Source organism: Sturnus vulgaris, chromosome 5 (genome assembly GCF_052056855.1).
Source record: "Sturnus vulgaris isolate bStuVul1 chromosome 5, bStuVul1.hap1, whole genome shotgun sequence".
Taxonomy (NCBI): domain Eukaryota; kingdom Metazoa; phylum Chordata; class Aves; order Passeriformes; family Sturnidae; genus Sturnus; species Sturnus vulgaris.
The window spans coordinates 71,685,685-71,701,318 of NC_142247.1; the positions used below are offsets into that span (position 1 = coordinate 71,685,685).

General features: G+C 47.5%; 1 protein-coding gene across 1 annotated transcript in view; it reads left to right on the forward strand.

Moving 5' to 3' along the window:
- The first annotated feature begins 9,964 nt into the window (after positions 1–9,964).
- MKLN1 (muskelin 1) overlaps positions 9,965–15,634 on the forward strand; it is a 93,084-nt gene continuing 87,414 nt past the window's right edge. Inside the window, exon 1 of the mRNA XM_014882541.2 lies at positions 9,965–10,084. Coding sequence (XP_014738027.1) covers positions 9,990–10,084 — 95 coding nt within the window. The 5' untranslated portion in view covers positions 9,965–9,989. The remainder of the gene's footprint in view (positions 10,085–15,634) is intronic.

The window sequence follows — 15,634 nt, forward strand, 5'->3', positions numbered from 1 at the left end:
TTCCCTCCAGCACTGCCTAGGCAATGTGACATTGAGCAGGGACACAACTGCCAGTCCCTGTTCTCCAGAGGCAGACCCGTGTCTCTGGTACTTCTTGAGCCTCAATGCCTCCTAACTGCTCTGTAGGATCAACCCTCAGCTCAGAATTGTGTTGTTGCTCACCTCCCACCTTCCCTTTGCTCAAGAAAACCTGCTTGCTTTGCCCCTTTCCATTTCCAGACATGTTATTTTTACCCTCGGAGCTGTACAGGGGGAGCCATGTCTGCTGCTGCCCTGCTAGAGGAGGAAGGACTGTTCTGCCTCCCCAGGGCTCATTTTTAGGGCTCTGCAGCTCTCATGGGTGGTAGGTGCTCCTCAGACATCCTGGACAAACAGGGAGTTGGGAATCAGGAGCAAATCTGTAGCTTTGGGGTATGTGTAGGGATATACTCCATGAGGTTACAACACACTCTTGAGCTTTCTTCAGTTTTGCATGGAGCCAAATTTCACATCCTTGACAAGGATGACTGGGTTCAAGGCCAAGGGCAGAACTAAGGGTCTCAGGGAAGATAAAGAGGTTGAACTGGAAGGCTCCTGTGGGATCAGGGCCTCACCTTGCAGAAGGACACAGCCAGACTTAGGTTCCATTGAGACAAATCCCAGGAACAAGGTGTCTGCACAAAGGCTCTTAACCTGGGGCTTATGCAGAGCAAACTCCTTCACCCCCTGCAGTGACCAAGGAGCTTGAATTTCCACACCTAAGTCTGGGCAAACAGGAATACACCAGCAGGTAATGTGGGATGACCTGTGCAGGAAGAGAAGTCCCTTGCTAAGTGCCAAGACTGGAGAAGGGAAAGCTGCCTTTTGGTATCCCTCCTGTTACACCAAAACCAGGAGAATCTGGGATGTGCCTGGCTTGCAGCGTGCAACACCACTTCAGGACACAACTCAAATGTTGCTCTGTGTCCCAGTCTAAACCAGTAAGGGAAAACTTCTGCTGGATGGGGTTAGGAGAGAGCTTGTTTTATTCCAGCTGATGTTGAGCTGATACTCTCTGGATTGTGCTCTTCCAGGTGCTCATGTTGAAGGATGTGGTAATTTAGGTCACACTCTCACCTCTCTTCTCTGACTTTGTGCTGTGTATCCTTTGCTTCTTGCATCTCTGTAGAGGGAGTCCTTCTCAGCAATGTGGGGAGGCCCCTGAGCCCCAGTCAATCTATGGATGGGGGGAACAGGTTGGGAAAGTAGCGGGGATGGCACTCCTACATCCCACAAACCTCTGAGCTCCGCCTGCCAAGCCCACACAGATGACTGCCTGTAAGCACGAGTCCACCCCAAGCCTCCAGCAGTCACACAGCTGCCTCCCTCCTTTTCCCAGGAAGAAGATGGCAAACCCATATAACCACAGAGCATGGAGGGCTCAGGCATCAGTCCATGCTCATCTGTGGCTCCTGGGAAATTGCTTCAGTTGAGGCAGGAGAAGCTGAGCCTGGGAAGAAACAAGCCTCCTACTGGGTATATGGCTCTCCTCTCTTCCTGAAAAAAATGGAAGCATTGTCCTTCAATGGACTGAGAACTTCTGGATCTGTAGATAAAAACAGCCCTGGATCATGTGTCACCCCAGCCCCTCCCAAAAAGCCTTCTGGTGGTGGTAGGGTTGGGCTCTGGACAGAACAGAAGAGTCTGTTTGGGTGGATTTGCTGCTCAGGCAACAATAAAATGCAGTTTGAGATCCCTATATGACTTGCACTGAGTGAAAATGCTTATTCCTCCATAGAATATTATTTCTCTCTTAAGAGGAAAAAAAATTAATCTCTCTTCATGGGAACAGTGTGTTCCCCCTATTTTCCACTTGTGCCTGAGTGTTAAAGAGGGTCTTAAGTGGAGCATCTATGGCTATGGAGGGTGACCTTGGTGAACAGGCATATCCTTCCCAAGGCCCTGCCCTTCCCAGAACTGCTGCCAGTATTTCCACCTACAAAACCAGGAACAGACACAACAGGAAGCAACTCTCTGGAATAAAGCAGCTTTTCAGAGACTTTGGAGACTGGGCACAACCTCTCCCCAGGAAGTGCTGGGATGGGTTGGTGAGTTTGGCATGGGGATGTTTCATGTGCGTGGCCATATAATTACATTTCGTCAGACCTGGGAAATGAAATGATGCTTTCCTTTTCCAGAGGTCAGGCATCACTGCTCCTCATGGATCTCTGTGTGAAACATCAGAGGACACCCGCGGTGGAGAGGATTGGTTCCAGGTTACCCGTGGTTTTTCCTCTCCCTATTCCTGGCTGTGGAGATCCTGAGTGAGATGCCTGTACAGGATGCAGAGCAGTTGGCAGAAGCTACTGAGATGGTCTGCAGCTGGCTAAGCAACTCCAGGGAAAAGGGATGGGAGCTGGCATCATCTCCATGTGGCCTGTGGTTGGACACTCCACAAGAAACAGAGCCCAACAGCCTCACTGGAAAAGTCATCTTCTGCACAGATCAAAGCATGAGACTGTCCTCAAGAGGAGAAAGTAACTAAAGAGAGAGCAACCTTGGGCTGTTTAGAAAAGAGGCAGAGGGAGAATGTGCCTCCCTGGATTGGCCTGGCAAGAGTCAGGCTTACAGAGGTGGGACAGAACATCCTAGGATGGCACTGGGACAGCATTGAATTTTATAATTTTCATATGAAATCAGAACAGGTTAAAAACTTTTGTTTGGAAATCCAGAGCATAATTAGCAGTGAGTCATGGAAAGTGCTGTTCCAGCTACTGTAAAAAACAAGCTGGCACTGAAGGGTCTGCTGGTCATTTGAAAGCACTGAGAGCTTCAGCCCAAGATTCCTCCTTCCTTAATTGCACCACTCTTGGCCACTCGCTCTAAATTAAGCAGACAGGAGCACAAGAGAACTAATGCACTGCTCTGAAAGGCAAACTATTAACCAGTGTCTCTCAGATGTTTAACTTCAAGGAGGTGCGATTGAAATCTCATCAATTATGATCAGCGGACATGAGGAGGGCTTGAAGTTCATCCATAACGTAATTTGCAGAGTAATAAAAATTAAAGATGTGAAATTTCTTCTGGGCTGAGTCTGCTTCAGTCCCCAGAGTGAGTTAGACGGGTCCCTGTACCATGATTGCCACTGTGCTGTCAGTGTGCAATAACTGCAGTGCAAGAAAATTTCTCTGATGCACTTTTGTTACTCAGAGGATGTTGCTGTTGAATATTTACACCACACTTACAAATGTAAGGATTTTCCGTGCAGTCTCAGGCATAATTCCTGCTTTTGGCTTCATTGGCAGTTTTCTCTTTCTAAAATTCACCCAGTTTTTCTGACAGTTCTGGACCACAAACAGCTCTCTGCTGTCCCCTCGCATCCTCTTCCTTTAAATGCTTTCCACAAGTTCCCTGCCCTCAGCAAACCAACCAACAGGAACAATGGACTTAGGGGAGACAGTGGCATTCCGGATGAAAAACAAGATTGAGTCCTTCACTTTCCCACTGTGCTGCTGACAGAAAACTACTTAGCACTCCTACCCTATGACACAATACCCAAACATTAGTTAATTATCCTGCCTGACTCCTTAGAAAGTAGGCAATTAAGTATTTATTTCGTTGTCCTGGTGAAGAAAACCAGGCACAAAAAGAGGCTAACAGGGGAAAGACCAATCCTGTCCTGTAGGGTGGAGAACATCCCTGTGTCTTGTGTCAGAGAATGGTTTGGGTTGGAAGAGACCTTGAAGATCATCTCATTCCAACTCCCCTGCCATGGGCAGGGACACCTTCCCTGGGTTGTTCCAAGCCCTGTCCAGCCTCTTCCTGGACACTTCCAGAGATGGGGCAGCCACAGATTCTCTGAGCAACTTGCGCCAGGGCCTCCCCACCCTCATAAGGGAGAATTTATTCCTAATATTCCATCTAGCCCTGCCCTCTGGCGCTGGGAAGCCATTCCCCCTTGTCCTGTCACCCCATGCTTTTGTCCCAAGTCCCTCTCCAGCTCTCCTGGAGCCCCTTTAGGCACTGGCAGGACTCTAATGTCTCCCCAGAGCCTTGTCTTTTCCAGGTAAACACTGCCAGCTCTCCCAGCCTGTGTCCAGAGCAGAGTTGTTCCAGCCCTTGGAGCACCTTTATGGCCTACTCTGGACTTGCTCCAACAGCTTCATGTTCTTCTTATACTGGGGACTCCAGAACTGAACACAGTACCTTAGGTGGGGTGTGACCTTCCAGTCAATTCCAATTGAATTCCTCCAGTTTAGAGGAGGAATGCAGAACATGGGGCTTGTCTTACCCATCTCAGCCATCTGCAATAAAGCTGAGCCCTTCTAGAATGTACTTAGACAGACCAGCACCTCAGGAGAGCGATTCAGCTTCACTCAGATGTGTCTGACTATGGTAGGCTGAATCATCCTCTGGGAAGAGCACCCAAGGAGTCCACCTTCTCCGTACCACCCAGGGGAAGGTGTGGACACCCCAAGCAGACAGTGTGACTTGTCTCCAAACCACAGACAGCAGTGTTGCCAGGACCAGTGCTGAAGTGATCCTGGATCCTGGGAAATGTTTTGCTGCTGTCATCTGAGCCAACTTGGATGAAGCATTGTGGAGCACCATGACAGAAAGAGACCTGCAAGCTCGCTACTACCAATTTGATGACCAGTGTTCCATGAATTTGAGACATTTTGGAGGGAGAAAATGCTGCAATACTCTATTTCTAATGCAGAGAGGAAACGTTTAGCAAAAAGAGGAGCTTTTTAGCAACAGAAGGAGCACAAGTCTAGTAACAAGAGCTCTAGCCATTGTGACTAAGTACGCCATAAAATGTGTAATTAGGCACTATAGCAACTATTGAATTCCAAGGCATATTTTGCATCTGAAACACAGGACAGAGCTCTCTTTGGGTGATTCAGAGGAATCATCACAACACCCCAGTGCTCCACAGTCTACAGTGAGAAGCGAGTGCTTGCCGTGCAAGAGCATCCCTGTGGGAGCAGTCCTGCCTGGGATGAACACACCTGCCTGGGGGGGAAGAAATGAGTAAATATTTTTAGCCTGAGGCACAGCTGGGAGTGTCTAGTCTGCTTCCTACGAGTGCTGAATTGTGGAGTGGAGCTGAGCGTGGTGGCGCGTCACACCGGTGGGCAAAGGGAGAGTGGCACGGAGGTGATGTCGGAAAACTGCATTTTCCAAAGAAAAAGGATATAGTATTGTTGGAGCAAAGTCCACAGGAGGGCCACAGATTTGGCAAGAGGGCTGGAACATCTCTCTTATGAAGGCAGGCTGAGGAAGTTTGGGCTATTCAGCCTGGAGAAGAGAAGGTTGTGTGAAGATCACATAGCAACCTTTCAGTATCCAAATGCGAACTACAGGGAAGTTGGAGAAGGATTCTTCATCAGGAATTGTATGTAATGATAGGGCAAGGAGTAATGGGTACAAAGTGAAAGAGGGGAAATTTAGGCTAGATGATAGGAAAAAATTTTTAGTGTGAGGGTGGTGAGGAACTGGAACACCAGTGGGAGAATGTAGATGACCCAACCCTGGCAGTGTCCAAGGCCAGGCTGGATAAGGCTTTGAGCAACATGATCTAGTGGAAGATATCCCTGTTCATGGCAGGTGAGGTTGGGACTTGATGATCTTTAAAGGTCCCTTCCAACCCAAACCATTCCGTGATTTTACCAAATGATGAAGAGTGTGAGTGTGATTTGTGCCACCATTCCCATCTCACTGTGTTTCCCTGCCCTTGGGTGCCCTATTTCAGTTCAGACAGGGCAAGGGTACCAAGGAGATCTTCTTTCCCCAGTGTGGCTCAGAGCCACTTGCATCCCTTAAAAGGCATCTTCTGACTCAGATACACTCTCCTCCATTGTCTGGGGCATGTTGTTTTGCAGCTGGAGACTGGTGAATGAAGCTGAGTTACTGACCTTGATTCGAAAAAAATGCACACTTGTGCTTTGCAAAACAAGCCTTTTGAAGCTGGCTTTTATGCAGAGAATTATGCCAATGTGTGCGTGGAGGCGCTGGCATTTTGGGCCCCTTTCAATCTTCTGGATTGTCAGTGAGGTCTTTCAGTGATTTAAAGCTTCAACCAAAGGACGGATGCTGCAAGAGGCAGTGAAGAGGACTTAAGCAGGTATTGGAGTATTTAGCCCAGGAGCAGATGCTTGGATCAGGGCCTAGATCAGAAGAGGTATTTTATTACACTGAAGTAGGTATTGTTTTACTGCATTGTAAGGAGGCACAGATGATCTCTCTCTCTAAGGGGAGAAATAAAACATCATCTGGTTTTGAGGTTTGCTCTCATCCCTTTTTGGTGTGGATGTGCATGGCAGCCCAACAGGAAATGGGTCTCAATGAGCCTTGCCACTTTTTTCCATCATGTCATCAAAATGAGAGATGAAGATGAGTGAGGCCAGTTTGAGGAGTTTTTGGAATGCCCTCTGGTCCTGCTCCAGCCTTGCACACAGGTGAGAAATGTTTTTCTTTGAAGGTGTTATGGGAGGCAACAGGTGTTTGGCTTGGGAAGAAGCTCTTAGCCTGGGTCTGGTGCAGGCAGGAGGTTGGATTCCCTTTGCACCATGTCTGAGTTAAACGAGGCCCTTTCCTTGCAGGAGGAGCTCGGTTAGGTGAGCACCGCCAAAATCTGGTAGGACAATACACTGCTGGGCCAGCGCTCTGCTTCCGCTCCCTAAACAATGAGAATTTACACAACTGCAGCCCACTTGAGGTTTCTGCCTTGCTTCATGGCTGAGCAACAAGACCCCAAATGTTACAGCTCTGCCTAATGTCCTTGGCTCTGTCCTGCTTTGGAAGGAAACATGCAGCGGCCTGTGCTGCCAATGCTATTTCCTCTCTCGCTTGTCTTTAAAGGTCTCTTTTTCCAACAGCTGATCGGCTCCGCAGCTCCGGGGAGGACGTGAGATCCGGCTGGCCCACGAGCTGGCTGGTATGGCTGCGTGCCATGTTGTTGTTTGTATTGCTTTCATTTTTCTGGCGTTACTTGGCTCTTCCACGAAACTTGTTTTCATCCTGAACTATGTGCTCATTACATATCCAAACGCCCACGCGAGGTTTTGCATGAGGAAACTGGAAACACGCGCAGTAGAGGAGCGAGTTTCTGATGCGGGGGGATGAGATATTCATCTCGAGGCTGACACAAACAATTGTCAAATCCCCGAGTTTCCTGCACTTGGGGTTCCAGCTCGCTCGCTGATGACAAGCACATGAACGCTGTGTGTGCATCCTCCTGGCAAAAAGACGTGGGGAACATCTCTTGTGGTCACCTTGGCCTTTCCCAGAAACTCCAGCTACTGTCCAAGGCACACGGCCAGGGACCTCCAAGCTCTCTGGCAGGCTGGTCCCTGAACGCCAAAGGGACCTTCTGCTGCTAGGAAAGCTCTCACTTCCCTTCTGCGGCCCCATCCTCAGAGAGCAGCCAGCCACAGGCAGCACAGATCCACCCAGCCAGCTCTGGGCTGGGAGGCACCAAAATGTGCTGGAGGGTTTCAGTGAGGTCCCAAGTGAGGGGGGTAGAAGCAGGAAAACTCTGCACGGGGTTTGCTTCATAAGGACAAGTAAGCTTGTAAAGGACCTGGAGCACAAGTCTGATGAGGAGCAGCTGGGGGAGCTGGAGGGGCTCAGCCTGGAGAAAAGGAGGCTCAGGGCAGAACTTCTCACTCTCCACAACTCCCTGACAGGAGAGGGCAGCCAGGTGAGGTGTCTGCTCCCAAAAATAGGATGAGAAATAACGGCCTCAAGTTGTTCCATGGGAGCTTTAGATTGGACATTACAGAAAATTTCTTCACTGAAAGTGTTGTCAAGCACTGAAACCGCTGCTCTGGGTAGTGGTGGAATCACCATCCCTATGTGTTCAAAAATCATGTAGATGTGGCAGTTGGGGACACAGTTTAATGGTGGTTTTGGCATTGCTTGATAATTTTAGAGGTCTTTTCCAACCTTAATGGTTCTGTGATTCTATGTGTAAGTGCCCTCTTTGCAGTACTTCCCTGGAGCAATAGGTCTCAGTCACTGCTGGAGGCAGGATGAGGCATGTTGGTGCCATTGGGCTCCCCACATTCCTCAGATCCAGTGTTACATTGGCAGAGCAAGCACAGCACAGGCCTGGACCAGCACAGTGGGGTTCAGTTCCTCGTGTTTTCTGAGTTTTCTCCCCCTCTTCTACAGCCTCGCCACCAACTGGGCTCCAGCAGCTGCCCTGGTTGGGGTATAGAGAGCTCATCTGGAGGCTGCAGGTTGTCCAAATCTGCAGCATAACACTGCCCTGCTCATCAGGCTCCTCCCCACCGGGCTCTGTCCACTCAGAGTGTGGAAAAACCCTCTTCTCCAGCAGCCACTGGTAACTGCACAGGACTGGGCAGGCTGTGCCGAAGGGACCAGAGGGCTTGGTTTGCAGCTTTGGATTTCTCTGCTTCCTCACAGCCTTCCCTGCTGCCTGTGCTGCAGATGAATAAAGATTTTCCAGAGCTGTCAGTACTGCGTATTTCACCAGCATTCCCTTCAATTTAAGTCCAAAATGTGCTAAAAATACGCTGGCTTGGCATCCAGGTCTTGATTCAAGTGGTAACAGGATATTGGGCAGAGAAATCCTGGGGTGGTTTCACAGTGCAGCAGCAAGCTGCTGGCTCTTCCTCCTTTTCCTCCCGGCTGCTGCAGGGCTGTTACTCCCACTCTCAACCCCCTAAATTTCACATTCAGAGGTCACAGGTTTCACACAGAATCACTCCCCTTGTTCTGCTTGTTAGCGAGGCTCTGAACGTTGAGGTGGCGTCTCTTCCTCTGGGGTTGGGAGTATATTATCAGCAAAGTATTTGTTTTATTACTCCTGTGGTAATTTTGGGAGGGGATGCCTGCAGGCTGGAGCTGGGATAAGTGAAGCCTGAAATGCTACAGGAAGGCCACAAACTTCAAAAGGCCTTGTTAGCAAAGCAGCAGAAGATGTGGATATTTATGCCTCATCCATGGATTTGTTATGTTTTGTTTGCTGAGCTGTATGGCTTTGATACCATTGAAAACACAGCAACCCCCCTCTGGGAGGGGGTCTTGAGATGAAGTGCTTTCTGCTCCCCCTCACTTTTGAAACACTCAGTTGATGTTCAGCCTTCAAGGCTGCTGAGCGAGTTTTTCATCCGCAGGCAGATTTTGCTGCCACATTCTCACTCACTTTCCTAAAATAAAAGGGGAAAAAAAAAAGAATCCTTGTGCTAATTTAATCTAGCCAGGCATCCTGCTGTCCTGCCTCATAATATCTCTCCAATCTGTCATTTCCAACAGACAGTGGTTTATTGGTTTGGCTTTTTTCCCCCCTCCCCCTGGTCTTGAAATATCTCCCTTTCTTTCTCAAGTAGCTCAGAGCTCCCCCAGGGGTGTCCCAACTTTCTCCCTTGCTTTGGTGGGAGCTCTGGGTGAAAACATCGCCCTTCTTCAGGAAAAGCCCTATGCAACAGCCTCAGACAGAGAGAAGCTTGTCAAAGAATCCCCAGCTTATGTGCTGGTCCTATCACTGCTGTGTTGATGGTTGGACTTGATGGTCTTAAAGGTCTTTTCCAACCTTAACAATTTTATAATTCCAGGAGCTGGTGTAGGATCGAACCTCACTGGATTTCTCTTGATCCCTTTCCCAATCACCCACTTGCCTGGAGCCAGGGAATGAATTTTGGTAAATAACACTCCTCAGCCCATCTCAGCCCCTCAGGGCATCCCTCTCAAGCCCCATAGTGCATTCCCCAAACTTCTCAGCTCACCTCAAACCATTGAGACATCACTTCAGCCCCTCCGAGCCCCTCAGATCCATGGGACAGCCTCTGAGCCTCTCAGGGCATCCTGTCAGCCCCACAGGGCACTCCTGAACCCCTCACGGCACTTCAGCCCCAAGCGGCAGTGTCTGAACCCCTCAGCCGCCCCTGGACCCCCTCAGACCGCCCCCACCCCCTCCGGCGCGGCCCCTTTAAGAGCGCGGCCCCTTTAAGAGCTTGGCCCCGCCCCCCGCGGTCGCTGCCGGGGCCGCTGCTGACAACAAGATGGCGGCGGCGGCGGGTCCGGCGGGCGCTGAGAGTCGCGTGTTGGGCTATAGCCTGCACCGCTGGAGCAGCTTCTCTTCCACCTACCTGCCCGAGTGAGTGCCGGGCTCGGCACCGCGCCTGGAACGCGCTCCGGGCTGGGGTCTGGGGGTGGGCGGGCGGCTGGGCCTGTGTGGGGCCTGCGCGTTCCCCGCGCTGAGGCCTGCGCGCGGAGGCCGCAGCGGTGGGAGTGCGACCGGAGCTGTGTGTGAGCGGCGTTCTGTGTGTGAGAGGCCTCTGTGCAGCAGATTTTGGGAGGGCCGTGTGTGAGCAGGGTCTCTGCAGGAGAGTTTGGGGCGGCTATGTGTGAGAAGGTTATCTACAGCAGGGTTTGGAGGGCTGCGTTTGACGGAGGTCTATATTGCAGGACTTGGGGGTGTTAGTGGGGCAGGAGGTTTAGGGACAGGGCACCATCACTTGGGGCTGTGTTTGGGGAAGTGGTTCATGAACAGATTTGCGGGGCGTTGCTTGGGGCAGAGGGTCTGGGCTTGCAGGTTTGGAGTGATGAGTTAGATAAGGAGGGCCTGGAGGATGAGGTTTGCGGGTAGCTTTAGCACGAGGTATGGGCGAAGGAAAGTTGCAGCTAAAGAGGAGAAGCTGAGCCCAAGTCTGGGGGAAGAACAGGTCCTGGTGTGGGAGAGGCTGGGCAGTTACTGGGTGAAATGTGGAGAAGGGTCAGTGCCCCCCTGCCCTGCCTCTGTCCGGTGCCTGTGGGCTCTGTGTTTTTTGGCAGCTGGGCAACCTGTCCTGCCCCTGACCTCTGGAATGCTGGGCTGTGTCACCTGCTGTTTTAGGGGAAAGGTGTCACCTGCTGCCCTAATCGCCTGCCTTTAGGAATTTGGGAGTTGGCAGGAGCTGTTACAGCCATCGGTTTGTGCTGCTGTAACAACTCATCCCATCCTCTGTTGGCCATATGGCATGCAGCTGCAGCCTGTGGAATTCCTCTAGTTGCTGACAGTCAAGTTTGTTGTGGTTTAGGTGTGATGTTTTTGGTACACCTTTTGGATAAGCTGTCCTTGGTGCTGGAATTCAGGAGGACTGCTGGGATCACAGCACAACGAGGTCATCATGGGTTGTCCAGACTCATCCCATCATCGATTGTGCTGCATTTACTGACCTTTGATTGATGTATCCTGAACTCACCCCCTATCAACAAGTGACAGAGTTGCCTTAGTTGTTAATTATTAATATCCTCAATTATCTCCACTTTCCAAAATGAAGAAAACCTCTAAAAACAGGTTTTTAACTGAACTCCAAATTGTTTTGTTTTTCTGTATATTTTCTGTGTTAGATGTGAAAAAGGACTGGTTTCTTTTCTAATTTGTGATCTCTGGTGATAATTAAGCCATCCCTTTACCTTTCTTATAAAAACAAGTTTGCCCTTAGGATGCCTCTTTCAAGTCTCTGATGGTCTTGTAGTTATTTCTACTGGCATTTCTGGCTTTTAAAATCTTATTAAAGTGTTGGTCCCTGAGGAAAGGGGTGACAGTCCATTATTGATCTCAGTGATGAGATATAAACACAGAGTATTGTCTTTCTCCTTGATATTCCTTTCCAAGGCTCCCATTAGTCCCTTTTGCTACAGACTCGTGTCAGGAATTAATGTTCACGTGGCATCTGCAGTGCTGCCCAAAGTCCTTAATGCCTTCCCTGATACAAATTCCCGTTCTTGTTGCTGGGCTGGTGTTTTACAAACGCGTGACCTTGCATTTGGCTGTTTTTAAGATGTTGTGTAAAAGTGCTTGTCATCAGTGAAAACAATTTTATCTGCTTTTGTAAGCCCTGTAATCCAGCAATGGGGTTGTTCTCTGGTGTGCTGACCTTGGTCTGAGGGACTCTGGTCCTAATATGCTGTCTTGCTATGGAATTTTTGGTTTTTGCTTGCTAACTTTATATTCCTGTGGTCTGGGAGAGAGCTGGAATACAGTCTGAATTGGAAAGGAGAGGCTTTGACCTGTGATTTAAGATCAGCCTCTCAAAAAGAGAAAGATTAATAAGAAATATATGGGAGGGTGGGTTTTTGGGGATGGACTGAAGATGGAAATCTTGAAAATTGCTGGGACAAGACCATAACACTCTGTGGGATGAACATGCACATAGAGCTAAAGGTTGTCTTAGTGTTTAATATGTAGAACAAAATGATGCTTGTCTGGAAGAACTTGATCTTAAAGGATGTTTTCCAACCTACGTGATTCTATGACTTTGGGAATTCTGGTTATACTACAGTTTAAATGGATTTGCTGGCATAGCCAGAAAGAAACCACTTTAACCTTGAAGGAGAGGCTCTGCCCTTGTGTTTGCAGGAATGAATATACAGCTTATTAAATATTATTGCTTGTTGTTGGGAGCTGTGGTCTTGCAGGCAAAGTGCTCGGGGAGGAGCAGCAGAGGAATTGAGCATGATTTAAACACATGCCTTAAGTAGTTGTATGGTTTTAAATGTAAAGTTTTAAAAAGTTATGTAAAGTTTTTAAAGTTACAGAATGTAAAACTTTGATCACTGTTGACCAGGGAAGAAATTAGATGTCTAGTGGCATCTCACCTGCTTAAGAGATGCTGAACTGACATTGAAACTTTTCAGGACACTGAAATAATTTGATAACCTCACTTTTAAATAAAAAAAGCTGAATCGAGCTGAATCAAAGCAAAACAAAAAGTGTTTTTCAAAGGCTTTTCTGGTCATGCTGTAGTTGAGGATCAGTAGTCTATTGAAAAATTCTAATTTTCTTTCAATGACAGAGAATCTTCCTCTGCTGAATGCCAGTGTCATTCATCTTGCATTTGGTGGTGGTACTGGAGGATTAGTTAGTGCTGGATTCAGTTTCTGTCAGTTTTACCAGTACTGCAGCTACCTGCATGTTTGCAACGACCTTTCCAGACATTAAGTGAGGATTGTCTCAATGAAAAGAAATAGTTCTCCTATTTTTCAGATCACTGGAGTTGTTATCTATTGGTTTGTACCAGCAAGAAGACTGACTTGGGTATTTAATTTAGAAACTGTGGGTAGAAATCAAGGAATTGGTCTGGTAATAGTGGCTGGCTCAGTCTGTGTTGTAGGGTGGGTTGTGCCTTTGGGAAGAGAATTGATCCAAGAGGAAATTTGTTGTTGAAACATCTGGTGTTTCCAGAGATGCTCTGCCTGTTAAGAGGCACCGGTGCACTGAGAGGCTTCAGCTAATCCAACTTGGGAAATGATCAGCCCAGCCCATTGCCTGAGATTGCTCTGTCGGATCCATTCCTTGCCTCTCCAAGGCTCCTCCCCAAAGGAATGGAGCCTCAGGGGAGGCTCCTCCCTGATGCCTCACATGGGACTGGCCTAGGGATTGCCCCAGCATTGGCAGTGGCTTCACTCCAGTGACACAAACGAGTGCTGGTGTCTTTAGGCATGCACAGAGATTGGGACATGGACTTCATTCCTGTCCCTTCTCTGCTGCCCTCCTGCAGGAAGTGATGAGCTCAATCACTTTGTTTCTTTCTGGACAAGGAGGGAATTAAGTTATAGAAGCTAATGCATGCCTTGCTCCAACTTGGGGGTGTTTTTTGGTAGGGAACAGAACCAGAAGCTGTTGCTCTACACTGAGAGAAGCACTTCATATCCTGACTTTTTTAGTGGCCTGTTTTTGTACCTGCTCCAGTTTGAACTTCCCCCTGAGGTGAAGTGCTGTGCTCTGTGCAATGGCAGCCATGTACCCTTTTTTATTGCCAGATTGCTTTATCCTGGGGCTGTGTGTTCCAGTGGCTGCATCAGCCTCATGGCATTCTGTATTTGGTAATGCACTCAGGTCCTTCTGTCACTGTTTTGTACGGCTGAAATCCCACTTCAGAAAACTAACAAGAGCTTTTTGCTCTTGTTTCTCTATTCACATACTTCAGTGAGCAATGTTCATCCTGTTTCTGTTGCTCAAGTTTTCAGTCCTTCAAGTCTTCCTGTGTGGAATCTCTGTAGAGGAAGATCAGTATGTTTCCTATGTTTGACTTCAGGATTTAATTAGTATTTTGTTTATTTCTTGTGTTAAGGTTGTTATTAAGAATATAAATGAGTTTCTTTGCTGATAATTAAATACCATTAACAACCTCTTAGTTGGTGTCACTTTTTCACTGCAACTCACTTTTATCTATTTCACAGTCAACTTCAGTTGTTAGAGAATTCCAGTCTTCTCCAGTTTGATGCCTTGAGTGGTGTCATGTGGTGAAGGCTGAATAACTGTTGCCCCTTTCCTAGGAAGTGTCTTGGATCAGGGATAGATCCAACTGATTTGTTAAAATACACTCGAAATAATTTTATTATTTCATTAGTTTTCTGTATTTCCATCAACGTAAGGGGAGGAAACTTAGTGAAAGATATTTTGATAGTAAAATATGAGTGACTCATAGGCTTTTGAAGTGAAAATGCAATATTTTTCTTTCTAGTTATGAGTATGTGACGGCAAGTTCCTGGCCAGACTGAAATACACTGCTGTAGTGGTCTGCTCTCAAAGAAGTTTACTCTAATGTTTTCAAATCTTGCAAAACCTTAGCAAGAAGGTAAAGAAAACACATGTAGCAAACTTTTTGGGTTAAAGTCCAGAAGGATTAAAAACAACAGGCCTAAACAAACAAACAAAAAACCCCAGGTGGAAAATAACTTGAATTCCAGCTCCTGTGATGGCTGAGATTTTTGTAACAGGAAAAACATGTGTTTGTGGCCAGTGAATTATGGTTCTCTGTTTCTCCTCTGACCACATGAAACTGATGACTCAGATCTGTACCTTAGAGGTTCATAAATGTCTTTGTAGATGCATCCAGCTCTTGAAGAATCTCATGTTCAAGCTGAGGTCACTCATGACTAACGAAAAGGTTTATTTTTAATGTTACGTTCCCTGAGCCCAAGCTCTGTTCCCTTTACAAGGTGAGGATACCTTCTGCTGATGTCTAAGCAGTTCAAAGCCATCTAAACCAGACCCAAATGGTGGAAGAGTTGTAGAACTGTGACTTTGGAGGTTTTTTGCACCAATAATAAGCATTAATGTACTTTTTTCAGCTTAAGTTGCCAGCATTTCTAGCTTTACTTCAGTGTTTTGACATAGCCAATCACTTTCCTTGTTGCAATCGCTTTACCTTTAGGTATGGGAAGGTGAGCAGGCACAAGGGCTGACTCTGTAACTGCTGATGACTTTCAGTATTGATCAATACTTCCAACAGTTATTAAAATGAGCAGGGAATGCAAACCCTGCCTAACCAGTGAGCCAACCCACTCCTTTCCTCTCAGCTGAACCCTGTGTATAGAAATGCTCTCAGTTTTGCTTTTTGTCCTTTCCAGTGCCCAGTGGAAAATATTTTTTCCCCTCTGCTTGTTTGTGTGGACTTGCTGGATGTTTCTAGACAACCTCATGTTCTGACAGGCATTTTCCCTCTTGTTTATGTCACTTCTGTAGTCTAGGATTTTTCTGTGAGTGCTGAAATTCAATATTTACAGAGCAAAATATTTCTGTAGAAAATAATGTTGCCTGCAGATTCAATACATAACTATAAAATGCTTCTTTGGTGTCTGATAAAGTTAACTTGTGAGAAAGAATAATGTCAGAGGTGGGAGGAGTAAAAAAAAAATCACAAAATTATGAAGTTAT